We start from the raw sequence: 27,128 nt of genomic DNA, 5'->3' as shown, positions 1-27,128 counted from the left end.
AAAAGTTATAATAACATTTTTACTGTTCCTTTTATTTGAGTCTTTTTATGGGTGAAATAATGACCTTTCTTTGTTTTCTTTACGAGAAACTTTTGGCGGTCTAGAGTACACATGTTTATAAACACTGCTTTTCCCAATTCAGCTATGCTATTTTGTGCAGACAGTCAGCAATATTCATTGCCCGTTAACAAACTCCATCACCTGCAAATCTATTTTCAGTACAAAAGAATATGTGAAATATTTTTACAATGTGAACCGTAGAGAAAACTTATGAGAAGTGTCAACTCAGGTATCTGACAGTAATCGCTGTTTATGGTTTTAATTAATATTCTGGGCTAGTGGTTTTGAAAAAGTCTGAGTTCAGAACGCTTAAGAAATTTTAATTATCTTATTTATAATATTCATTTTTTTAACAGAAGCTGCAAGAAATCTTTTTGCGAATATTCAACCTGCTAGTTTTTAGTCTTCGTGTACTCATCTGTGAACTAGAGATTTTGTGACATTTTTGATGCCTCTTAGAGTGTCTCTTTTCGAGGAGAACTCGATTGAACTGGTGAAGCAAACTAAAAAAGAGGGAGGGGGGGACTACAGTGGAAACATGAAAGGGGGCAAACCATATGTTACTAGCCAGGCTTGCCCCCTACACTTCTATCCATCAGGATTATTTTTCATTAGTGTCTTTTAATTCCCCCAAAAGGCAATATTTTTATTCCCCATCCTGGGGAAATCTGATATGATATATGAGATATTAAAGTTTGTGACTTAGTTTGGGAGCTAGACAAGAGCTTGCAATTCCCCATTCACCATTAATATGACAAGGCCAATAGCTAATAACAAAAAGAAGTGGTCTTCCCTGGGTAAAACAAGAGCCAAACCATCCATTACGCAACTGCAGCATTTATTTTTGCTTTTGGCAGGACAAAGATGGAGTGGTCTGGGGAAAAAGACATAATTCTCTGTCGTGACGTTTTGTATGTTGAGCCACATTTAGCCAAGGAAAGAACTGCGCAAAGAGCACAGTTATGGCAAAATGTTGCAGACCATCTCAATGATTATGTAATTCCTAAATTTAAAGTTGACAAGAGGTCAGTAAGAGAGCATCTTATGTGTTTGGTTGAAAAGTACAAAAAGAAAATGCGGGCAGGAGAGCAAGCAAGTGGCATAAGCCCTGAACCATCAACTTTAGACAACCTGCTGGAGACAATTGTGGAAAAGATGGAGGATGCTGCCAATGGTAGCCTGGCAGAAGATGAACAAGCTAAACAAAAAGCAGCAAAGGAAAAGGAGTAGGCACAAGATATGCGCCTAAAGGCAATGGAAAGCCTGGCGCAAACCAAAAAGAGGCTTAGCGGAGAATAAGGCCACACGCAACCCAAACGGAGCAGATCCAACGGATCTGACACTGTTGCTTTTTTATGCGAAAAATGCGAAATGGAAAGTAAAACAAAAGAAAAGGAGCTTGACTTGCTAACAAAGCAGGTTGAGGCAAACTTGCAAAGGCAGCAACAGATGGAACAACAGCATAGTGAAATGATGCAAATGCTCCTCCAGCAACAAAAACTGCAACAGCAGCAAACACAGCAGTTTCAGATGATGCTTGCTACTCAACAACAGCAGACAAACCAATTGCTGCTTGCAGTCCTCAAGAAAAAACAGTAGTCAGAAACTGACTTTTACATTTGTAGCCAAAGTTTCTTTTTATTTTTTTTGAATTCAAACTTGGTTTAACTGTCAATTTAGATCTAGCATTCAGTATTTTTATTCTTTGGCCATAACATTTTGTAATATTTTATCACTTCAGATTTAATTTATGAGCATTTTCATGTTTATGAAAGTCAAACTTTGAATAATAATTATAATTATAAATTTCATTATGAAATTGAAATTACATTGGTGTAATTAATTATAATTGTAGTTTGGAATTGGCCAACATGGCAGTAAATAATGTCAAATTGGTCTGTATTATTTACATGTATTTATTGTAAAAAAAAAAGTTTTTAACTTATTAGATTGCCCTTTTTTAACACCTACTGGCAATAAATATATCATTCACTGACTTAATTATTGTGACAATATGTTACTGTTTAAACTATTAAGCCCTCAGTAACTAAGTGATGAGAACATACTATGACAGAAGTACGCTAGAAGTATTGCCTGACAAAATTGTCACTTACTTAATTTTGATATTTCCTTATAATTAATTCATTTTGCAGTCACCTCCTGCTATAATGGATACCTTTAGGACTTAAATTTGGTGCAATGTGCATAATAAACACCATAGTATACAGGAATTAGTTTCATCAGTAATAGGGTATGCATTATAGAGAGGTGTTCTGAAGGCTGGATTTGACTGTAAAGCAGCGGGAAACAAATTATTGGGAGTCTCCATTAGGTGGCCTGACACCTTGTACCCATACATCATTTATCGTTATTTTCAAACCACTGGCACTGGGTAGCCAAAATTTCCACTTAACTGTGCAGACTCAATTTTGCGGTTAACTGCGTATGTGTTGCATTTGACAAAGTTCTTGATGATCCAGAAAAACAATTTCCCAGGGAGGGTATTTTTCCAAAAGTGTTACCTTAATACATTATCAAACATTAACATAATATTACTATTATCCAATAAATTGTGCATATCATCACCTTATCCTTAGGCAAAGAGACTGAATCACAGGATATTCTGCAAGATTGAGCGGAATAATCATTTTATTAGTCAACACATTGAAACCAAAGTACACAGGTTTTAATTGCAGGAAAGCTGGAGACAATGTTGGTTTTGCAATTTTTCTCCCCAGCAACTAAAGTTACATATATGGTATTACGTGTACATACTAACGGCAGAACACGAATATTCAGTGCACCATTACCGCATTTAAGCTACAGTGTTACAGTATGTTGAATAAGAAAATTACAAATTAACCCTGGCTTGTTGGCGTCCTAATGAAATTTAACATTTAAGTCTGTGAAATAAAAGCCATGTGACGCTTTTAAAATTGTTGTTTTCCACTCTGATCAAGAACGCACTTGCTCAACCGATCACAAACTAAATAATTGTTTTGCAGAGGAACCTCCACTGGTGAGACCAGGTAACTCATTACAAAAATGAGAAAGATCAATAAATAGTAAATTATAAAGACTAGCAGTCATGAATATAATAGCTGCAAGCTCAAGTTTTTTTTGTGTGTTGATGGTTGTTTTGCTTTTACTCAATGAGGCTACATAACTAAATTACACCATCCTGCCATTTTTATGGAGCTGTGAGTGTGTACTTTGAAGTAAATGCGGTGTACAACTCCAAAAAGCTGTCTCAGAGTATGACAACATATTAAATCGTATAATTTAAGCATTGGCAGCAAAAGTTTTCTTTTGTAACTTTTGTTTGTTGTATTATGTTTAAGAAAAGCCAATTATGCAGGATTACAGTAAATAAAAGATCTTACTTCAGCACTAAAAATTGACTATTTTTTTAACATAATTTCTCAAGAAGCTGAAATACACATTTTGATTATTATTCTTGTAACTGTGAGTTGTTTCTTGAATTATTTTTTTTTTTTTTTGGAAATACGAAGAAGATGATGAAGAAGAAGAAGAGGAGTAGCCCTCACTGCCACGTTTGGAACGTGGTGGTGGGAGGCTGCAGCCAGAACGTGGAAGATACAGAGGGGGCCGTTTTGAAAGAAGTAAGTGATTAGGGGTGATGTAGTTGTTGAAATAACTACAATAATTATTGTCATCACAATTTTGGTGTGTAAAAGGAAAACAGGGAGTTTTGGTTAGGAGCAGTGAAATTTATATTGATTACGAGATGAAAGCACAACAATGGGCTGTTAACAATGGAAGAACAGTAAAAAATAAATTATTCAAAATTCAAAAACCAACATTTTCCCACATAACAAACTGATTGCTAAGATGGAATATTATACTTGCACAATCTTCACTTGACAAAATAAAAATGATCACTGTATAGGAACCATATTTGTTTTCTCAAAGCCATTTTTGCACACATTAACTCACGTCAGCAGTGCAAATCGTAGAGCACGCGGAAACTGTGTCGAGATACCTAACTAACTCACATTTACTGTTGACTTTTAAGGGTGGTACCTACTAATACCGAAGTATTTTTGCGCGGTTTATGACCATGTGGAAAAAGCAGATCTTAGCAAGGGCTATTGAAATCCAAAATGAAAATTGTTCTAAAAAGCAGTAAAATACAAAGCAATGCGGGGTGTTTTTTTTTTCCAAATTGAAAAATGTATGGTTACCCCCAATTTTCTTTTTGGATACCAAAAGCACTTCCTAATTTCTGCTTTCTCCGCATGGTTTTGAACTGCGCAAAAATATTCCTGTATTAGAAGGCATTATCCATAGGAACACCTGAGTATCTTGAGATGCACAGTAACAAAAGTAGGCACCGTCCTTAAGCGAAATACTCTCCCAAGGAAGGTGGGTCAACATTAAAAAAAGTAGATGTGTTGTTTCCATATAAACATGTTAAGGCATTTCTCATTAAAGCGCTCATGATATAAAGTTTACCAATTGTGCTCAACCCAAGTTTAAGATTTTTTTTAAGTCTAGGAATTTAAAAGAACTGACAATGTCTCCAAAAATCCACTCAACAGATGAACGTACTGAGGACATTGATTTGTTGAAATCCTCCATCTCTGCAGTAAGGGGAGCATTTCTAAATGGGGCTTGCAAGTGTACAGGAAGGGGATACGCGGGATCCCCATATATACACATGGGATCACCATGTGGTGAGTAAGCATTCTGCTCCACTTTTGATTGCGATTAACATACTGCCATCGTTTGGCTCTCCCAAAAGGTTTGCTTTCCCCTTTCCTCTCTGTGTCCTTGACTCGATGCAACTAATCAATCGCGCACATGGCGATCACACATAGTCAAACTGAAGAGAGTTGACGCCAGCTTCCCGGATGGCCAGCGATCCGCGGAACAGTTTCCGGCTACTGTTACATCACGCCGCAAAACCGGAAATCCGTCTGAGATAATAATAGACAATTTTTGAGAGCATGAAAAATAATATTGCCCATTGAGTTTTTACTTCCATTTCTCTTTTCAGATGAGCCTCCGAAGAGCTTTAAAAAGAATAAAATACGCATTATACTTTTTCGAAAAGGAAGATTGAATAGGCGCCTCAAGCACTAAACAAATTGTGAGCGGCAGTTTGAACATTAGGGCAACCGTCCAATATGAAACAGAGGACCGAGATGTTGTCCCCACCAAGATTTTGCTCCTTACAGGTAAGTAGCTCAACTACTGATCGTCATACTAAGATTGTTAGTGAAGACACAGTTTGAGCATATTGAGCGATGTGGGTGTGTAAGGTGGGTGGCAGGCTTGGGGATGGGATTTGATGATATTTCTTTCATTGTTCAGTTGATTTTTACGGGCATCTTGTTTCCCCTCTCTAAAATGTGTCTACCTACCAAAAAGGTAAAATTCGATTTATTGTATTACAGTCCATTTTCCGAATTTTATACATTATTTTTTTTTATATTTGATAGATGACTACGCGGAAGTCAAACATGCTAGGATTAAATATCCAATAGAAAAAGCACAAGCGCTTACCAAGGAGATGGTCAAAGGAAGAACTGTAGAAGAGACGGTAGAAGGAACAACTGTAGAAGAGACCGTAGAAGGAACAACTGTAGAAGAGCCCGTGGCCGGCAGAAATTTACAGGAAATAATAAATCATTCGCCTCTTATTTCTGGTAATTTATTTTTAACAAATACTATTCTTTCAGATATTTCGAAGCATCTAAGTGATCTCTCATCTTCTCGATTTCAGCTTCCACAACCACATGACAAATTTACAAACTGCATTTTACAAACCGTTGAACACAAACACTGAACTACTTACACGTTTACCAACTACTACAAACGAAACTGGACAGAACACTGCAACCAAACCCAATGACAACTACGCGACAAATTTACAAACTGCATTTTACAAACCGTGGAACACAAACACTGAACTACTTACAAGTTTACCAACTACTACAAACAAAACTGGACATAACACTGCAACCAAACCCAATGACAACTACGCGACACATTTACAAACTGCATTTTACAGACCGTGGAACACAAACACTGAATTACTTACAAGTTTACCAACTATGACAAACAAAACTGAACAGATTACTGCAACTAAAGCTAATGACAACTATGCCACAAAATTACAAACTGCATTTTACAGACCGTGGAACACAAACACTAAACTACTTATAAGTTTATCAACTACTACAAACGAAACAAGACAGAACACGACAACGTACCCCACAACTGAACAAACTTTAGACTATAGCACTCTTTTTGCAATGCGCCAGAAGTGTAAGAGCCCTGGGGCATTTGCTATAGCTCTATCAAAAAAGTTGTTCAAGGAGGAGGAGCTCATCAACAGAAACGTTTATGGGGGAAAAGAGAAGGAACCACTGGACAAGACAAGAGTTTGGACTATTAAGACCTATCTATCTGCTTTTTTTACCCCTGAAGAGGTACAAAAGGGTATTAATGGCATTAATTCCGACCTCAGAAAGTACGTTAATGCACGGTAAAGTGCTTTATTACACCCATTTTGAAATCAATGGTGATCCTTGCAATCTGATTGGCACTCTACAGTGCGATTTATTCCTAAATGGCACTTTTTTTTTTATCTAAATCGCATCCTTTCTTTAGCCCATCAAAATGGAAATGAAGTAACAAAAATAGAATAGTAATATTGACAATAAAACTCTGTGATTTCAAAATAGGTGTAATAAAGTGGTAATTGAACTTTGTGTCGTGCAATTTTGGTCTGAAATCATGCTTGTGATTTCAAATCGAACTTGCGCTGCGCGCTCATTCGATTTTGAAATCACGAGTATGATTTCAGACCAAATTGCACTCCACTCAGTTCAATTACCATTGTTAAGCAAAGACGTTCAAAAGCCACGTTTAGAAAGGGGTTTACTTTAATAACCTTTGAACTGCAAGTTCCTCAGTAACAGTTTAAAGAAGGCATAATGATCATCATGTTGATATTCGTCCCAACGTTTCACCGGCATTTTGCATTTTGGGCTATTGGGAAGGTAAAAATGTTGTGGCAACACATTTTTGTAATAAGATTATTATGCAGTGCTTGTTAAAGGCTTCCATGATGACAAAGGTCGTGCGGGTCGTGACGCTGCATTTACACTGCAATTTATACTTGAATATATCCCTACATTACCATAAAAAATTTGATTCTCAGAAAGGATGCAACAATGATCAATCCCCTATTTGGACACAGTGGAGGGCCCTGTTATTTGGTCATAGCTAAAAGTGTTTCACATATTTTTGAAAGTATTTACATATTTATATTTATAATATTTAGAACATATTTATTTCAAAACATAACAGTGCTTACTACACGTAGATGATTTCAAAAACGAGAATTAAATGCATTAGATGCATTATTTTGTCAAGCGTTCGTAAAGGTCATCCATAAGTGTAGGCTTGGAAACAATAAAAGCATTTCAGTGTAATGTTTGCTATTGACTAATTTACTGAAGCAAATATAAATATGAATTGTAATAAAATTGATTTCCGACTACTTTTCTAAGACTTCCAACTGCTACAATTTTTTTTGTCGGTCATTAAATTGACTCCCGAAAAATAAAATAAGAAAAGCATTTCATTGTAGGAGGCAATTTGTCTCTGAGCGAAAAACAACTTACCACCAATTCGACACTCTCATCGCTATTTATCATACAGTCGTTTTTTGTCATCACCTGTAGTACATTAAGGCGAGGGTCGGAAGTGGGGGTGGGGTCACCCACCTAAATGTTGAAAACCTGAAGGAAAATCTGTAAAAAAATGCCAATTCCCACTGATTAATGTTTTGTAACTGTATAAAAAATGTTCGTTTTGCTTTTGTAGTTGTTTTTGTACTCAGTGGTAGAGCATCTGAAATAGTGATCAAAAGGTCTTAGGTTTGACTCCTGATAGGGGCACTCGCGTTTCCTTTTTCCGAGTTTGCCTGTGTTATTACATAATAATACAAAATTCTCAGTTTTTTGTCGTTAGGGGGAGCGGGGAGGGGGGCTAAATAGCCAAGCCATATCCTCTGCGGGTCCTTCAAACTCCCCTGGCATGTTCACAAACCTTCTAAAAAAGATTTTATTCTTCACACAGTTTCAAACTGCGATAAGAACTGTTGACATTTGCAGCATCTATGGCTAACAAACGAAATGCACTATTGATTTCCATGCTTTACAATGATTCAGTTCCACAGAGTTACATCACATAGGGATTTAAAGTCTCTAAAGATAATAAATTTTCCGTAACGTCGTTTCTTGTACACCAGTAGCGGACATTAGGACAAGTATGTGCTTTAAAGGAAAAGCCGCAAATAACAGGAATTCCAGTTTCTATCACATCAGGAAATAAAGTGTGGATGGCATCTGCAAAAGCAAGTGATACATTTATCCCCTTAATGCATGTTACTATGCAACCATATTCGCGGACGGCATGGATTGCTGATTCAGCACTGAGTTGACAGTACAACATGTTCATCACTGCTAGGTTAAAAGATGCTTTGGAAATACCTGTGTGAGTTATATGTGAACACCTGGAAATGTTAACACAATAAAGATGGCTACATCTTGCACTGAGCTGTTGAAGAAAGCGATCGTCAATGTTAGTCCCACTGACATTTAGTTCACGCAGCTGCACAAATGTTGTGTTATTTATCACTGTCTGGCACTGTTCCTTTTGTCCGGGGGGAAAAAATTTGAAGATCTGCACGATAATTTCCTCAGGGTAGTGCACACATACTGGAAAATTACCTTGAGGAAAATTATGTTTCTTTATTGAGGTGTAATGAAATTGTGAAAGAAAACCTAGCATTAGACCGTGTTATCGAGAAAGGTTGTCACAAACACTGTGCATGAAGCCAGGAGTTGTTTAGGCCTTTTAACCTTCCATTACCCTCTTAGTTGCTAATAAACCTCTAAGGTAGAATTTAACATCAAAATAAGGGGTGGTCCACGGACCGGGTCCATGAGGTGGCCAATGGACCAGGTCCACAGAGGTGGTCCATGGACCGGGTCCATGAGGTGGTCCATGTTTTCCATACGTCCGAAACTGAGAGCAACAAGATGCCCTTAATCAGCATATAAATGGAATGCTTAATGTTGCCCTATTTATTCCTCATTGTATGCTTCGCAGATTTTTAAAAACTATCCTCCCTTTGCAATTAATTGAAATAATTGAATGGTTTTATTCAGAGAGACTGGGTGATATTTTATTGTTGTGTTACTGGGAATCATACCGGAAATAACTCTGCAATAACGCTATAACCCCCGCTTGAACGGGTCTGATTTCCTCCGCATTGAATTATTCGATCTGTTTGTAAAAGCGCAGTTTCTTTGTGATGAACTCTCCCAATTTCCACTGTTTTAACTGTCAAGTACTACTTGTTTTGATTTACCGCTTGAAAAACGTTTGTTTTCTTTCTGAAAACGGCAGATCAGAGTCTTAAATTCATACATGTGGCCGCCATTGAACGAAAACAACCTTCTAAATGATGTTTGTTTGACGTCACACAGGTAAAGATGAGTAGGTCCCCTCCCTCGTGATATATGCGCCGATAATGGATTTTGATTAGGCCATTTTTGTTCAAGACAATCAGAACAATAAATCCCTGGGAGAGGGCAGAATTTAAGGTAGGTTTCATGAATAAATCAAATGATAATTTGACGTCACACAGAGAGGGATGAGAGGGTCCCCTCTCTCGTAATATGTGCCTAAACAATAGATTTTGATTGGGCCGTTTCTGTCAAAGACAATCAGAACAATACATCCCTAATAGGGGAGGACATATTTTAATGCATAAATTAATTTTTCGATTTGTGACTACTACGAAGAAAATAGATGTTTGACCCAAACCTAGACATGGCCTGCCCTGCGAGCATTCCATGCAATTAAAAATGTCTTTAAATTTGGGATAATAATTCGCCTCCACAAACCACTATGCGGTGAATATAATGCACAATAACAAAATAATGCGGTGATACCTAACATCCAACTATTTTACAGCTTATATAGAATGTCATTTAATTTTCATACAGCTAGTGGTTCTCGTTCTAACCGGTGGACTCGGGCGTCTTAGCGTTTTGCCCTTGCAATTTATGCAAGATGTCCTTTCCTTTTTGATGATTTAAAGAAGCTGGATATCCTACAGCTCCCATGTAGGAGGTCTATGGAGAAAGTGATGGGGACCAAAACAGTAGAAGAAGGGATCAATGAAGACCACCTGATTGAGCAAGTGGCTTTATTTGCCACTTTCAAGACAAACAGAGTACTCAGCGGCAGACCAGAACATCTTGGTGTAGGAGAATTACTTTTTTAAGAAACAAAGGTAAATATAAGTGCAACTGACTTTAATTTAGACATTGATGTTGATCACAGTTTTATCACGTTAAATTAAAGGAAAGAAGGGATCAAAATTAAAAGCACTCGCTTTGGCAAGTGTCAATTCTTTCGAGTAGGGAGAAAGCGTGGGGTGGGCCATGGGGTAGCTAGGCCATGGCCTACCGGTGGCCTATAGGGAATTGCGATACTTGCGTAGAGCAAATACTCTATCAAGCTTCATCATTGTAAAAACAATGATACTATTTCAAACAGTTAACTAAAGAAATTCTCCATTTGTGTTCTACAGGATCTCAACCCAATTGAGAACCTTTGGGCTACAATAAACTGGTACTTAAGAAAGCATGTGAAACCAAAGACTAAAGAAGACCTTAATCAAGGAATTAAGCAGTTCTAGACCTTGGTCGCCAGCTCAGATGTGCACACTTTATGTCAGACACATCAACAACAAAGTTGCACCAGTTGTTGTTGCCAGACAAGGAGCAGCATCAGGGTACTAATAATTGAAAGGCTCGGGGGCATAAGCAAGCTATGGTGCCTTCAAGTTTGTTTGTTTTGTTTTTTCTCGTTTTGGCCAAATTGTTTGCATGTAACCTTAAATTCTCACAGGGAACACATGTGCTTTGTTTTGGGATAAAAATAGAAAAAATTGCTCAAACTCATAAGTTAATTTTAAAGCATTGTATATCATGTGTAGTATATCCATGTGTAGCATATGTACCTACAGACTTTATTTTTGTCTTTTTCGGTACAGATCATTCTACCTGTATAATAGGTTCTTAATGATATTAATAGGGCACAATTTTATCTCTCCATGGGCTCGGATGCCTCCTCTTTAATAATTGTGCACCTCCTTCAATGTTATGTGATAGCACCAGTCACCAAAGTGTATTTGCATTTGGCATTTTTGGATCATGCTATGTGTTTGCTATTCTTTAAATGTGATAACGACTCAATTAAAGCACCGATTTTGTAAGCCAACAGAATATCCTTGTTTACCATTTGACAAGTCTCAAACATCTGTGGCCATTTGCTTGACTTCCAATTGTGTCCTCTCCAACCCAACCTTGTTTTCTCAGTCCACATCCTAAGTTACAGAATGTCGTTTTTATGGGCTTGCACTTGGCACGTAAATTTAAGACGAAAAAACTAGGTCCATAACTTATAGCACATAGCTCAAACTAGTAAGAGTTAATAAGTTACTTATACTGGATTCCCAAGACTTTCATGGATTTCCAGAAACCGTGCAAACCCAGAAACAAAACCTGGATAGAAATGGACAGTGACAGATAACGTCTTTCATAAGTAGGTACATAGTTAGATGAGAAGTAAAGAGAGGGAAGAAAGGCAAAGAGGCCATGCCATTTTTATATCAAATTTTGCACTTTTAAACGACCATCTTTTGTGGAAAAGTCCACTCCAGTCCAAACCAGTCACTCGACACTTAAACCTTTCAAACCATTTTCAAAACACAGGCAGTCTGTAGCAATTCTCGGCATCATAATAACACATAGAGCTGCAAAATTGTACTGCAAAAATTCATCTTCCAAATCAGCACTCTTGGTCCACATGGAATCAACAAACAATATTATTCAACTACATTGATTTTTGTATCAATGTTTTCATCATTCTACCAATAGCATAGTTCCACTGCTCACTATATAAACCACACAGAACACAATTCCTTGATTTACTCTGACGAAGGGCTAACGCTCAAAATATCAGTTCTCAATCTCTTTATCAACTCAGTTGATGAAACCAAATATTCGTTTCACTCCCCCACCAGTGCAGCACCACAGTTTCTTTAGAAACTAACCCCCTTACTTAAAAGGAGTTTCCATTTTGCCGTGGGTCTTTACTATGATAACGCACAGAGGATGTCAAAACATGGTAAGAACATCAGTCACGCTACTCGCCTGCGGCTCGCAGCGTACTTCTTTGTTCTCACCACGATTTGACGTCATCTGTGCATTATCAGAGTACAGACGCACGGCAAAATGGAATCTATTTAAGTAGAATACAAGATACTTTTTGACAGAGAAGTTATTTGAGCCAATTTATATGTAATATAAATTGAAGTTAAAGTAACAACCATGAAACCATCTGTATCAGTCACGCAAAGTGCTAACAAGACAATGACCACTGTGCTTAACTCTAAAGGTCAATTCGAAATTGTGCATTTGAGATGCTGTGTCATAAGTAAGCAGAAAGTCTTTGCTGGGACTTCGCTCACCTTCCCACGTGTAGAGTTCACAATTCTCCTCCATTTCAACTGTTACATTCACAAATTATCCTCTCGTTTTTCGTCGATTTTATTCCAAATCTCAGCCTTATTTGCCATTTGGGGATCTACGACCCAAACAACTTTCTTATTGTGACAGTTATGCTGCACTCGAGGGTCTCACACAAACAATCCTGCTAGGATCGATCCAGCAGTACTGGATGCTTTGACGGTTCCAGAACTTCATAACCTTTGCCGAGAGGAAAAGCTTTTTTCCATGGGAAACAGGAACACTCTTTGGACTCACTTACGTGGTTCTGCCTTTGTTATCCCTGTACAAGCCGACCACAGAGCACTGAATCAGCCGGCACAATGAAGTCAAAATTCCAACGCTATGACAGCGCGCCTGGACCATGCAGCAAATGACAATAACTTTACAGAGGGTCAGTTAAATAGTCTTCGTCGCCTGGTACAAGAATCCGTCGCTGCCCCCCGACAGGGAGATTGCTCATGAAGCAGCCATGGCCGCGGTTTAAGCACTTCAATCTGCAAGTCCCACCACAACTCGCACACTGGTCGTCAAAAGAGACATTACGCCAACAGATCAAGAGCAACTGGAGACCTGTCTCCCTGCTAGTCCATTCCAGGACATTCCTGCTTCTTACATCTAGGTGATTCAGTCTGGTGAGTTTTTTGAATTGTCTAAACTGCTACCAAAAAACCTTGAACTGTGGAGGATGAGGATAATTTAGTGCTCACCCTTGATAATTCTGTGATCCAGGTTTCATAGAAGTCTAAAACAGTCAATTCCATTACAGAAATTGAGCAGTGGACGACTGCCTTCACCACATACGTGAGTATTTTTAGTGTTTGTGCGAACAGTAACATGATATTGACAATGACGTAAGCGACATGATTGAAAGTACAGGATTGATGGGTATATAGTTTTGGGTGTGTGTGAAATAAAGCAGTTGCAATGCGAATCCAATGGGCCTGGTTCATTACTTTACAGTACTGCTAGTGTTTGCTACATAAACACTAAATTTGGCGACGAGGATACTCTCTCGAACTTTATGCCTGGTGCCGAGGATTCTGTCGTGGTTTCTGAGGACGAGGAACCAGTCGCGGTGATGGCAATTCCTTTACAACTCCCAGCCATTCAACCCTTTTCGGTCACTACAGATCAAACGACGCTCGGGCAGCGCTGGTCTAAATGGGTAAAAGGGTTGGAGTACTTTCTCGTAGCTTCGAATGTTACCGATAAGAAGCAGAAGCGGGCCGTTCTACTACATTTGGCGGGTGCTGAAGTACAAACGATCTTCGAAACTCTCAGCGACACGGGGGAGGACTATGATTCGGCGCTGGCCAAGCTGACCGCCTACTTTGAACCAAAAAAGAACATTCCGTTCGAACGACATGCTTTCCGTCAAGCCGTGCAAGGGCCGGCCGAAACCATTGATGCCTATGTGACTCGCTTACGAAGTCTTGCAAGGACATGCGAGTATGCCAACATCGACGAGATGATTCGGGACCAAGTGGTTGATAAATGCGCGTCCAATGCCCTTCGCCGTCGGTTGTTGCGAGAAACCGACTTGACACTCGAAGTAATTCTACGGATCGCGCGTTCGATTGAAGCGTCCGATCTACACGCGGCTACTATCGAGGCAGCTACGCCGGGGACTTTGAGGCAGCACCTCAATAGGATTTCTAACGGGTCTCAAAAGCAACAATGGGTTATTCCAGAAAAAATCCACACCCCCCCGACGGATGGGGTCGTTTTTTAACCCCCCCTCTCACCTGGATTTCCTGAAGCACAAGACCCCCCCTCCTGTCTGGATTTCCAAAACAAAAGACCCCCCCTCCCGCCTGGATTTCCGGAAAAAAAATATTAGGCTTAAATTTAATTTATTTTTAATATAAAATACGCACAACCACGTCTAGAAGATGTTCTTTTTTAATTTCTAAAGCTTCTGCTAATATTAAAAACTCTATCGCGTGGAACTAAAAAAAGAAAGGAGCAACAATGCGGAAAAGCGAACGAGTTCATCCTTTGTGCCCAATGGACAACACCCATGGAATCTTAAAACGGCACGCAGAAAACGCACTGGCTGCTTGTTCAACTGTGCTACGGTCGATGGGACTTCAGAGAGGTTACCACTGTATATGTTGCAGGAACCCGTCCAAGAACTTTCTCCTTCTGTTGCTTTCGCAATAACTTACGTTTCCAAACGTTTTTTCGAGGTACAGATGGCTACAAGCTCCTCTCGAGTATTTTCGACGAAGAGGGAATGTTTTGACCAAAATTCTTTGGAATTATCTTCTTCAGCTAATAGCTCTGCATCCTTGCTTGCACAAGTAAAAAATTCTTCCGCCTGACGCAGTGGAATCCACGCTAAGAATGCAATGGTGGACGTGAAATTACACAACGGTGGCGCGCTGGGTCTGGTACGAGTAGAAATGTGTCAGGCGATTCAAACTCTTCGTTGCAACAATGTTGCGATGGCTCGTTCTTTACTATCTTGTTGTTCGCGTTTTCTGCTATAAAAGGACCTGCGAAGGAACTTAGATTATCGTTTATTTTAGGTGAGAAATATGTGAACAAAATATTTCTATTATTTTCAGGGTCTGAGAGCGCTGAAGTGTCACCGAACCAAACGTTCGAATCGCGTGAACTATCGGTCGAAATGACTCCTGCGGAAGACTTTCTTAAGTTCAACCCCCCCTCCCGCCTGGATTTCCAGAGTCTTTGACCCCCCCTCCGGTGAGAATTTCCAGAATCCCATCCGTCGGGGAGGTGTGGATTTTTTCTGGAATAACCCAATTACAAACGAAGGAAAATACTGCTTGTCGACCACGGAATGCGAGGAATGCGAAATTTAAGACTCAGGACACGAAGCTGTTTGTGTGTTTCTGTTGTGGCCGCCCTGGTCACAAAGCCAAAGATCCTTCGTGTCCTGCTAATGGAAAAACGTGCAGTCATTGTGGAAAGCAAGGACACTTTGCTGGAGTTTGCAAGGAAACTCCGAAACCAGCTACTAAGGATACCAGAAATGTTACGCAACAACGCAATGGACTTCGGTATGTGACAACCGAACCTGAAACCTTCGATGACGAGTATTTGTTTTCGATTGGCGGTGATAAGGAGAACAACACTGTTCCAATAACTGTTGCCGGTACCTTGATTCCTGTGATTATTGACTCTGGTGCGAGTGTCAATGTACTGGATAGTGCTACGTTCAATCTACTAACGGACGAGAACATTGTACTTCGAAATTCCACTGTTAAGATTTATCCATACGGCTCGGAAACGCCGCTTCCTGTCAAAGGATCATTCAGTGCAAATGTGTCAACACCTCAACTCCACACGCGTGCCGACTTTGTGGTTGTTGAAAATTCCAACGCGGGTTCTCTTCTGGGCAAGAAAACAGCAACAGAGCTTGGTTTGCTAAGAGTTGGACCGGAATACCCGTGTGAGGTGAACCAGATTACAGTGCAATCTGTCCAAGCAATTGTGGACAAACATGATGCCGTTTTTAATGGAATCGGCAAACTGAAAGATTATCAGCTGAAAATACACGTTGACCCAGAGGTCACTCCAGTTGCCCAACCACAGCGTCGCGTGCCATTTCACGTTCGCACAGATGTGGAGAAAAAGCTAGAGGAGTTACAAATGCTCGATATTATTGAAGATGTGGAAGGCCCAACGCCTTGGGTCTCGCCTTTAGTTGCTGTTCCAAAGTCCAATGGGGATGTACGCGTATGTGTTGATATGCGGCAAGCAAATGAAGCTGTTATCAGAGAGCGACATCCGATACCAACACTTGAGGAAACATTGCACGCACTTAATGGCGCCGCGGTTTTCTCAAAACTCGACCTGCGATGGGGTTATCACCAGGTCGAACTGCATCCAGATTCCAGGGTTCTTACTACATTTTCTACACACCAGGGACTTAAGCGCTACAAACGCTTAATATTTGGCTTGTCATCTGCACCTGAAATGTACCAATACGTGATTCAGCAAACTTTACAGGGAATCCCCGGAGCAAGGAACATTTCTGATGACATTATTGTGTTTGGCGCTGTCCAAGCAAGTCACGACAAGAGCCTGGAACAGACACTAGAACGCCTTGAGAGCAAGGGACTTACACTGAATCGAGAGAAGTGTGTGTTCAGTGTCTCGGAATTAGTGTTTTTCGGGTTCAAAATTTCTGCTGATGGCCTGGCGCCGGATGACAAGAAGGTCGATGCGGTGAGGAATGCGAGAACACCACAGAACCCAGCTGAAGTGCGCAGTTTTCTTGGGTTGGTGAATTACTGTGCGCGTTTTATCCCGAATTTCGCGACACTTGCAGAGCCGCTACGACAGCTTACTAGGAGCGACACTGAGTGGACTTGGGGTAAAACCCAACAGGATGCATTTGATCGCCTTCGAGTGATTCTCACTAGTGACTGTGTTGTTGCACATTATGATCAGTCAGCGGACACTGAACTGAAAGTGGATGCTAGTCCAGTCGGACTAGGTGCGATTTTACTGCAGCGAAGCGGGGACACTGCTCGTCCTGTCGCTTACGCTAGTCGTACGTTAACTGATGTGGAGAGGCGATACTCGCAGACCGAGAAAGAGGCCTTGGCTGTTGTGTGGGCTTGCGAGCGGTTCCACATTTACCTGTACGGCAAACCGTTCACTTTGTATACAGACCACAAGCCGCTCGAGATCATCTACAGTCCCAAGTCCAAGCCACCACCTCGAATTGAACGTTGGGCTCTTCGCCTACAGCCCTACACATTTAATGTTGTTCACATGCCTGGAAAGACAAATCCGGCTGATGTGTTTTCCAGGTTGCCGCTGAACGACCAACCGTTCCGGGAAAGGAACATTGCTGAAGAATACATTAACTATGTAACATTGAATGCTGTGCCAAAAGCATTAACCCTTGAGCAGATTGCGAAGGCCACTGCAGAGGATCCAGTCCTCCAACAAGTTCAAAGTTGTTTACATGGCTCTGAGTGGCCAGATCTGCCAGCCCTCCGACCGTACAAGAAGGTCAAGGCTGAACTTTGCGTCAGCAATGGGGTCATCCTCCGAGGGACACAAATTGTCATGCCGAGTACCCTATGGCATTCTACCTTACTGACTGCACACGAGGGACACCAAGGGATCGTGCGAACAAAGCAGATGGTCAGGGAGAAAGTGTGGTGGCCAGGCATTGTGCAGCAGGTGGAGACAATGGTTAAGGCGTGTCTATCTTGTCAGTCTGTTGCTGGCAAGTCACCGATGGAACCACTTCGACCCACAGAAATACCTGACAAACCATGGCAGGAGGTACATATAGACCTCTGTGGACCCTTTCCGTCTGGGGAAAGTTTATTAGTCTGTGAAGATGCATGTACGCGCTGGCCAGAGGTAGTCATCATACGTTCGACTACTTCTGCAACCATAATTGGACATCTTCGTAAGATATTCGCTGCACATGGTTTGCCGGAGAAAGTGGTGACTGACAATGGTGCCAATCTGGTGTCGGAGGAATTTAAGAATTTCCTAAAGATGCATGGTGTCCAGCATCAGAAAGTGACACCCTACTGGCCACAGGCCAATGCAGAAGTTGAACGATTCAACAGGACCATTGAAAAAGCAATCCGAACTGCACACGCGGAAGGCAAGGATTGGCGCACAGACATGTATACCTTCCTATCGTGCGACACCTCATGCGACTACCGGAGCGTCGCCAGCACTTCTACATCTGGGACGAGAGCTCAGAACCAAAGTACCACAAGTGGAGACAAAAATGTCTAGTGTTCTGTCAGCCGCGTTACAGTCTGCAAAGGTCAAGGACCGTCAAGCCAAGCAGCGCACAAAGGCTTATGCAGACAAGAAAAACCGAACACGTTCTTCAGACATCAAGTCGGGTGACAAAGTGCTGCTCCGACAGGCGAGGCAGCACAAGCTGTCGACGACGTACGACCCTAAACCCTACACTGTGCTAGAGCGTAAGGGTCCGAGTTTGATTCTGCAGCGCGAAGGAACTGTATTCATGCGCAACATATCACATGCGCGTAAACTGCACCAGAACACTGCTGTTCCGGCAGAAGACGAGGATTACGACATGGACACTAGTACACATGACCAACAGGCAGCTGTGGACCAACATGCTCCAGAGGCAGTAGATCCAGTTGTCCGGAGATCAAGTCGTGTGAGACATGCACCTGCGCGTCTCTATGATTTCCAATTGTGAACTGACCATTTACAAGTCCTAGTGACATATATATAGCTTGGAGTTTACGTGTACGAGTCCTAGAGACATAGAACTGAAAGTTTTGTTGGTTTCGCTATTAGCCAGAAAATAGCCTTATGATTCACAGCTGATTTTCAAATCTAATCAAGGGAGGGATTTAGTGTTTGTGCGAACAGTAACATGATATTGACAATGACGTAAGCGACATGATTGAAAGTACAGGATTGATGGGTATATTGTTTTGGGTGTGTGTGAAATAAAGCAGTTGCAATGCGAATCCAATGGGCCTGGTTCATTACTTTACAGTACTGCTAGTGTTTGCTACATAAACACTAAAGTATTTTTACTCAAACGTTCCCTAGGTGTTTCAGGAGTTGTTGCAGTTTTAATGCACGTTAATGTAATTGTACTAGAAAGGGCACTTTCCCATCACCCAGATCATTTATTTGTTTCATCTCTTTTAAATAGCCTTAAGTCAGTGCCAATATTGGGTACACCGGATATAGAGCCCCTAGATTTTCACGTACAGTAAGTTACCAACAGCACTAGAACAACCAAATAAAGTCACTGAGAATTTAATGAAAGAGGTTGCTTTGGGTCGAGTGGTAGGTGTTAAGGATATCAAACAAAGGAACAGTTTTGTGATTAGATCAATTATCAATTACTTTGTGTGCCTAGTTACGATCGTAGTTACAATGTTTATCTGTTTTCCTATTGGTTTGTAATCGAATCTTTTAGCGTCACCACGCGCATATAAAAGCTAAGTTAGCGTCCCTTTAAGCCAGAGTTTCGCAAGATTTCGCCTTCAATAGCAGCACCTTCGTTCTTTCGTACTAAACCTTTGGCACAAGCGGGACCGATATGTAAGTGATTTTGTTAGTTTTATTTCAATGTGTTTAAGTTTACTTTTCACCTTGGGCGTTAGCGCACATATGTACTGTGTTGTACAATAGTACAACTAATTATCTTGAAATCAAAGAGTAATTTGAAAGAATAAGACGCTTAGACAGCTACGCCCACAATTTTAGTCTTTGGGCTGTTAATCAGCCGCAAATGTTCATTGTGTAGCCGACCTTTAAATCTCGAGTAGTTTTAATTTAGCCTTTTATGTTTTGTTTATGTTAATTTACGTTTAATTGTTGTTATTTTAATCGCGTTATCGACATAGGCACGTAAAGCGTTTCTTTTATGCGTTACGCACGAATTCAAGTTGATTCATACTTTCGTTATTGCATTATTGTAATTTCAGTTTACGATCGTGATCGTCTTCGTCTCTCAATAAACACCATTAACCGTCATCTTGGTTTTCGTGGTTTTGCGTCAACGACCTGTAAAATAGTCCCAACACCAGCGACACTTTGCAAACACGCCTTAGCGACGCCCCTCGAAGTCTCGTCTTTCGTCGCAAACGTTACAGTAAAATATCGTCGCTTCATTCCGCCAAATGGTTTTGTATTCTAGTTAAACTTCGTCTCGATCCTTTAGTACTTTGTTTCTTGGCAAACGAACGATGAGTGTTTTTAGCGAATCGGTCCTCGGACGTATTAGGACGCCATCAGAGATAGACTTCGAGGCGACGCCTCAAATACCAAAGCCACCCAGGAGTGTGGCGGGCGTAGAACTTTCACGATTCGAATTCTCCAAAACAACTGGACGAAGAAGGGTAATGACCGAAAAGGGTTTGGCTTATCAGCTGGAAACAAAACTTTCTAATCGGAACTCTGCCTTCAAAAAATTAAAACAACAGATGGATAAGATTAACGTGCTGCGTGATTTACCCCAGACAACAATAGAACAATTAGAAGAAGAGAGATTTAAATTGGATAACTTGAAAGACAAATTCAATACCGCATTCACGGAGCACAATGATCTAATTCAGTCAGAAAAAGAAAAGGAAGATTCATATCGACGGTTCGATATTCGCGATCGGGAATTTATTGAGTGCAGAGTTAGACTTTGTGAATGTATGCAATCACTTGAAAGAAACCTCAGTCGGGCACAGTCAGTGAGATCTGTCAAGTCTGGTCACAGCGTGAAATCAAAGGCGTCTGGAAAGTCTAAATTTAGTACGTCCTCTACAAAACATCTTTCCTTTGCGCTACTCGACGCCGCATCCAAGGCTGCCAAGTTACAGGCCGAAATGGAATTTCTCGACAAAGAAAGAGAATTGAGGCGGCTGCAACTTGAGAAAGAGATAGCTATCGCAAGCGCCGAAAAAGTAGCGATAAAGCGAATTCTAGATGAAGAAAGATTAGCGGGCGATAAAGAGGAGTCAAGTGTCAAAGACTTTAATCCCGCGGTTAAACAGGAATTAAAACCAGACGTAAGTAACGAGAACATTAAACAAGAAAGAAGCTTTAAGGCTAACCCGTACGCTCCTCCGTTCGTTCCTGGAAGTTATCTAACGCCAACCTTTGAGCCTCGGAAAGGAGATCCTGTGTTCACGCCCCAATTTCAAGAGAATGGCGTTAATACCACTCTTCAAGAAATCGTGAGCCTACAAGCGAAGCAGGCCGAATTGAGCTCATTAATTATCAATCAGCAGAAGATTAGCAGCCTCCCGGTTAAAGAGCCGCCGGTTTTCTCCGGAGATTACTTTGAATATCCAGCCTTCGTGACCGCCTTCGATTCCATCATTTGCAGTAATGTACCATCGAACAAGGACAGGCTGTATTTCCTTGACAAGTACACCAGAGGCAAGGCTAACAATGTAGTGAAAGGTTTCTTGGCTATGAGCTCTGACAGTGCCTACGATAAAGCTCGCAAGATGTTAGACCAGCGTTTCGGGAATCCCATCCACGTAGCGGAGGCGTACAAGTCTAGTCTAAGAAACTGGCCAAAGATAAATGATGGTGATAGCAGTGGCCTCCAGGACTTCTCTGATTTTCTCATACGATGCGAAGAAGCAATGAAAACGATGCAGTCAATGGGGGACCTCGACTCAACAGAAACTCTCCGCCTTGTCAGCAGCAAACTTCCTTCTTACTCTGCTGTGAAATGGTGCCAGCATGCTCATGAAAGGCAAAGCAAGTTTAAGAAAATAATCACATTTAGCGCCTTTATGAATTTTGTCAGAGAAGAAGCAGAACTTGCAAATGACCCCATCTTCTCACCTGATGCCCTGAAAGCGGAACGCAAAAAGACTGGTACCCAGCCAAAGTGGGGATGGAAGAACAAGTCAAAGAAGAAGGACGATAGTGATTTGAGCGCCAATTCTCTCGCGACATCAGGCACTCCGCACCCCAGCGATCTTGCTTCGTCGACAAGACCATTTGCAGATCAAACAGATCAGGCCTGCCCCCTTTGCAACGGTCAGCACGCTCTCGTCAAGTGCAGCAAATTTCTCAAGAGTTCAGTAGATGAACGCAGTGAATTTATTCGCAGTAAAGCTCTTTGTTTTGGCTGTTTCAAGTCAGGTCACATGTCTTCGGGATGTCGTAATAGATCCATTTGTAAAAATTGCGGAAGACGTCACCACACCTTATTGCATGGCGTAAAACCAAGATCCACTGAGAGTCGTCTACAGCTTGACCGCAAGTCACAAGAAACTCAGCGCCCACCTAACAAGAATGAACCACTCAGCGAGAAACCTCCAGTTGCAAGATCCGCGAGCTCAAACCTGATCAGTGTAACGCACAGCTCAGCTACAGAGTCTGCCAGCGTAATCACTAATTGTCGGATCATCCAAGTTTTTCTGTTCCACAAGGATAACCCAGCCAAATCAATCAAGGTCTACGCCCTCCTAGACGATGCAAGTGACACAACCTTCGTGACCACCCAAGTACAGCGTGAACTCGGTATCAAGGGTGTTGAAACTAGTTTAGATTTAAGCACAATGCTTGGTCGTCAGAGGATAGCAGTTGAAAGAATTGATGGCTTGATTGTTCAGCGACTTGACAAACGCACCGAAGTTGACCTACCCAAGACGTATTCAAGGCAGACCATTCCTTCCCGTCGAGACCAAATTCCAAGACCAGAAAACGTAAACAACTGGCCGCACCTTAAAGGGATCCAAGGCAAAATTCCTCCGTACGATGAAGACGTAGATATTGGCCTGCTAATTGGTTGCAACTGCCCCAAAGCGATCACACCAACAGAAGTCATTCGCGGTAAAGGAGAAGAACCTTACGCTGTTCGAACCTTGCTAGGTTGGAGTATCGTGGGACCAGTTGCCACATCAAACACCCCTCGAGACGGCCACGCCCTAGATTCCACCTGTCATCTTACCTTAACAAGAGAGGTTATTTCTGGAGCAAGTGACAGCGCTAACCAGTTGAGTTTCATTCTCCACGGTAAAACGAAGGAGGTCATAAACCCATCAGCAATTAATCAGATGTTCGAGCTCGATTTCTTGGAACACAAAAACAAATCGAAGCATGGCCTATCCAAGGAAGACAGAAAGTTTATTCAGATAGCAGAAAAGGGAATTCAACATCGCGATGATGGCCATTATGAGCTCCCACTACCCTTGAAGAACGAAACCATTGAGCTTCCAAACAACAAGACGGTAGCGCTTCACAGACTTCACCAGCTAAAGAGAAGGTTCGTGGGTAGAAACGGCCAGAAATACTACACGGACTACTCGGAATTTATGAAAAATTTGATAAAGAATGGATACGCTGAGAGGGTACCAGAGATGTCTGAATCGGAACATACATCCCATGGTCAAGTTCAAGAGAAAGCGAACGTTTGGTACATTCCACACCACGGAGTCTATCATCCTAAGAAACCCAATAAGATTCATGTAGTTTTCGACTGTGCTGCCGAGTACGAAAGTGAATCACTAAACAAGCACCTACTTCAAGGCCCCGACTTGACAAACAATTTGACTGGAGTGCTTTGCAGATTTCGACAAGAGCAAATCGCTTTTATGTGTGACATAGAAGCCATGTTTCCGCCTACGTTGACGACGGTTTGAAGTCCGTTCCCTTGGTAGACAACGCAGTGAAGCTTATTGTAAGCGTAAAGCAGATGTGCAGCAAAGGAGGTTTCCGGCTTCACAAGTTTGTGTCTAACAGTAAAGAAGTCATCAGAAGAATCCCAGAGCAAGACAGAGCAGATGGTGTGAAGGAGTTAGATTTAGACCTTGACTCACTTCCCTTAGAGCGCGCACTCGGCGTCCATTGGTGTGTTGAGTCTGACTGCTTCCAGTTCGCTATCGTACTACAAGACAAGCCATGCACTAGACGGGGTATACTTTCCACTGTGAGCTCGATTTTCGATCCGCTCGGATTCGTTGCTCCGCTCTTGTTGGATGGAAAGTCAATTCTTCAAGATTTGTGTCGCCATGACGTAGGCTGGGATGATCCGATACCGGAAGACATCAAAGCCAAGTGGGAAAAGTGGAGATCAGATTTGTTAGAAGTTCAACGCATTTCAATTCCCAGATGCTATAAGCCCGATGGCTTTGGTCGTGTTGTGAGCGCACAACTTCATCACTTCTCGGACGCGAGCGTCAAAGGTTATGGTCAGTGTAGTTACCTGCGCCTTGTAGACGAAAACCAGAGAGTTCATTGTTCCTTTGTTATGGGAAAGTCCAGAGTGGCACCGTTGAAGCCTGTAACTATACCACGCCTGGAGCTTACCGCCGCCGTGTGCTCAGTGAGAATCAGCCAGCAGTTGCGACGGGAGCTAGAGTACACCATTGATAAAGAATACTTCTGGACAGACAGCGTCTCGAGGCCTGAGAACACAAGAGCTGCTAAATTCCCGCTGGGTTACTGGACCAGCGTTTCTTTGGGAGAATGAAAACAAGTGGCTACCCAGAGAAGAACACAAACTCCAAGAAAACGACCCAGAAGTTAAGAAGTCTGTCGCCATGGCAACCACGACAACCACGCCAATAGTGCAAGCACGTTCAGAGACGTTGAGCCTCGCTGAAAGAATAGGATATTTCTCTGACTGGCATCGAGCCAAGCGAGCAGTTGCCCTATGTCAACGCTACGTCAGAGTTCTGAGAGATCGAGCACTCAACAAGACGTGCATTCATGAAGAAGTGCAACTGCTGGACGTCAGTGATTTGAAGAACGCCGAGAGCGCAATGATTCGTGATGCACAGATTAAATCCTTTAAAGAGGAAATAGAAGTTTTACAGAAGATGAAGCAGGAAAACACCGACCCTGACAGTAGAGTTTTCGCCCAACAGAGAAAGACCAGCATGAAAACAAGCAGCTCGCTCTACAAGCTTGACCCGTTCTTGGATGAAAACAGAATTTTGCGAGTCGGTGGACGTCTCAGACGTGCAAGCTTGACAGAAGAAGTGAAGTTTCCCATCATCCTGCCTCGAAACAGCCACGTCACCAAGCTGATTGTCAAGCATTTTCATGAACGTACACAACATCAAGGCAAAGGGATGACCTTAAATGAAGTACGATCAAATGGCTTCTGGGTGGTCAGCGGTTCATCGGTAGTCGCCAGCATGATTTCATCCTGCGTCAAGTGCCAGAGACTCCGCGGAGCAGTGCAAGAACAAAGGATGTCAGACTTACCCGAAGATCGCCTCGAGTCCACTCCACCCTTCACGTATTGCACCGTTGATTTTTTTGGACCCTTCGTCATCAAAGAAAGAAGAAAGGAGCTAAAACGTTATGGCGTGCTCTTCACCTGCATGGCTTCAAGAGCTATTCACATCGAGATTGCCAACTCCCTCGAGACTGACTCATTTATAAATGCCCTGAGAAGATTTATAAGTCGTCGAGGACCTATCCGCCAGTTAAGGAGCGATCAGGGAACGAACTTCGTTGGAGCTCGCACAGAACTCACCCAAGCATTAGCAGAGATGAACCAAGACAAAATCAAGGAAAAGCTCCTCGAAGAACAATGTGACTGGTTCACCTTCAAATTGAACGTCCCAGCAGCGAGCCACATGGGAGGCGTTTGGGAGCGACAAATCAGAACAGTTCGTAACGTCCTCGCATCACTATTACAGGACAATGGACAACAGCTAGACGACGAGTCTCTTAGAACCTTGATGTGCGAAGCAGAAGCTATTGTCAACAGCCGCCCCTTGACAGTGACCCAGCTTACTGATCCAGATTCAGCCAGTCCACTCACTCCCAACCACCTCTTGACAATGAAGTCAAAGGTCGTTCTTGCTCCTCCGGGTGCCTTCCAGCCAGCCGACATGTATTGCAGAAAGCGTTGGAGGCGAGTCCAGCATTTGGCGAACGAGTTCTGGACTCGATGGAGAAAAGAATTCCTCCTCAGTTTACAGCAGCGCCAAAAGTGGTCACGCCCTCGGAGAAACTTGATTGTTGGTGATGTAGTCATAGTGAAAGATGAAAGTCTTCCTCGGAGCGCCTGGCAGCTAGCAAGAGTATCGGTGGTCAACCCTAGTTCCGATGCCCAAGTACGCAAGGTTCGTAGTAGGATAGTTCTTGCGGATAGCTGCTTGGACAACAAAGGCAAGAGGATCAGAACTGTGCGGTACCTGGAGAGACCAGTGCAGCAGTTGGTATTGCTGTTGCCAGCATGAAAGAAAGATTGAGATCCGGGGTAATTCCCAGCCGAGGAGCCTTCCAAGAAATGAACTGAACTATGAAAAAGAACTTATAGAACATTAATTGATTGATTAATTAATAGAATAGTTAATAGATTGACTAAGAAATTGACAGATGTTTTGATTAGTGAAATATGAATATTTCAGGGGAGCCATGTTAAGGATATCGAACAAAGGAACAGTTTTTTGATTAGATCAATTATCAATTACTTTGTGTGCCTAGTTACAATCGTAGTTACAATGTTTATCTGTTTTCCTATTGGTTTGTAATCGAATCTTTTAGCGTCACCACGCGCATATAAAAGCTAAGTTAGCGTCCCTTTAAGCCAGAGTTTCGCAAGATTTCGCCTTGAATAGCAGCACCTTCGCTCTTTCGTACTAAACCTTTGGCACAAGCGGGACCGATATGTAAGTGATTTTGTTAGTTTTATTTCAATGTGTTTAAGTTTACTTTTCACCTTGGGCGTTAGCGCACATATGTACTGTGTTGTACAATAGTACAACTAATTATCTTGAAATCAAAGAGTAATTTGAAAGAATAAGACGTTTAGACAGCTACGCCCACAATTTTAGTCTTTGGGCTGTTAATCAGCCGCAAATGTTCATTGTGTAGCCGACCTTTAAATCTCGAGTAGTTTTAATTTAGCCTTTTATGTTTTGTTTATGTTAATTTACGTTTAATTGTTGTTATTTTAATCGCGTTATCGACATAGGCACGTAAAGCGTTTCTTTTATGCCTTACGCACGAATTCAAGTTGATTCA

General features: G+C 41.8%; 2 protein-coding genes across 2 annotated transcripts; both read left to right on the top strand.

Moving 5' to 3' along the window:
• Positions 1-924: 924 nt before the first annotated feature.
• LOC146488048 (uncharacterized) lies at positions 925-10,393 on the top strand. Its single transcript, XM_085120243.1, has 4 exons — positions 925-1,286; positions 1,440-1,638; positions 6,382-6,528; positions 10,208-10,393. The coding sequence occupies exons 1-4, from the start codon at positions 925-927 to the stop codon at positions 10,391-10,393; spliced, it is 894 nt and encodes a 297-aa protein (XP_084976369.1).
• A 14,292-nt stretch (positions 10,394-24,685) lies between these two features.
• On the top strand, positions 24,686-26,341 carry LOC146488047 (uncharacterized). Its single transcript, XM_085120526.1, has one exon. It carries the CDS (start codon positions 24,686-24,688, stop codon positions 26,339-26,341), a length of 1,656 nt encoding a protein of 551 aa, XP_084976652.1.
• The last annotated feature ends 787 nt before the right edge of the window (positions 26,342-27,128 follow it).

The sequence above is a fragment of the Pavona decussata genome, unplaced genomic scaffold (genome assembly GCF_977016875.1).
Source record: "Pavona decussata unplaced genomic scaffold, jaPavDecu1.1 SCAFFOLD_11, whole genome shotgun sequence".
Taxonomy (NCBI): Eukaryota; Metazoa; Cnidaria; class Anthozoa; order Scleractinia; family Agariciidae; genus Pavona; species Pavona decussata.
Note: the sequence above shows the minus strand (reverse complement) of the source record. Positions and strands in the feature narration are given on the sequence as shown.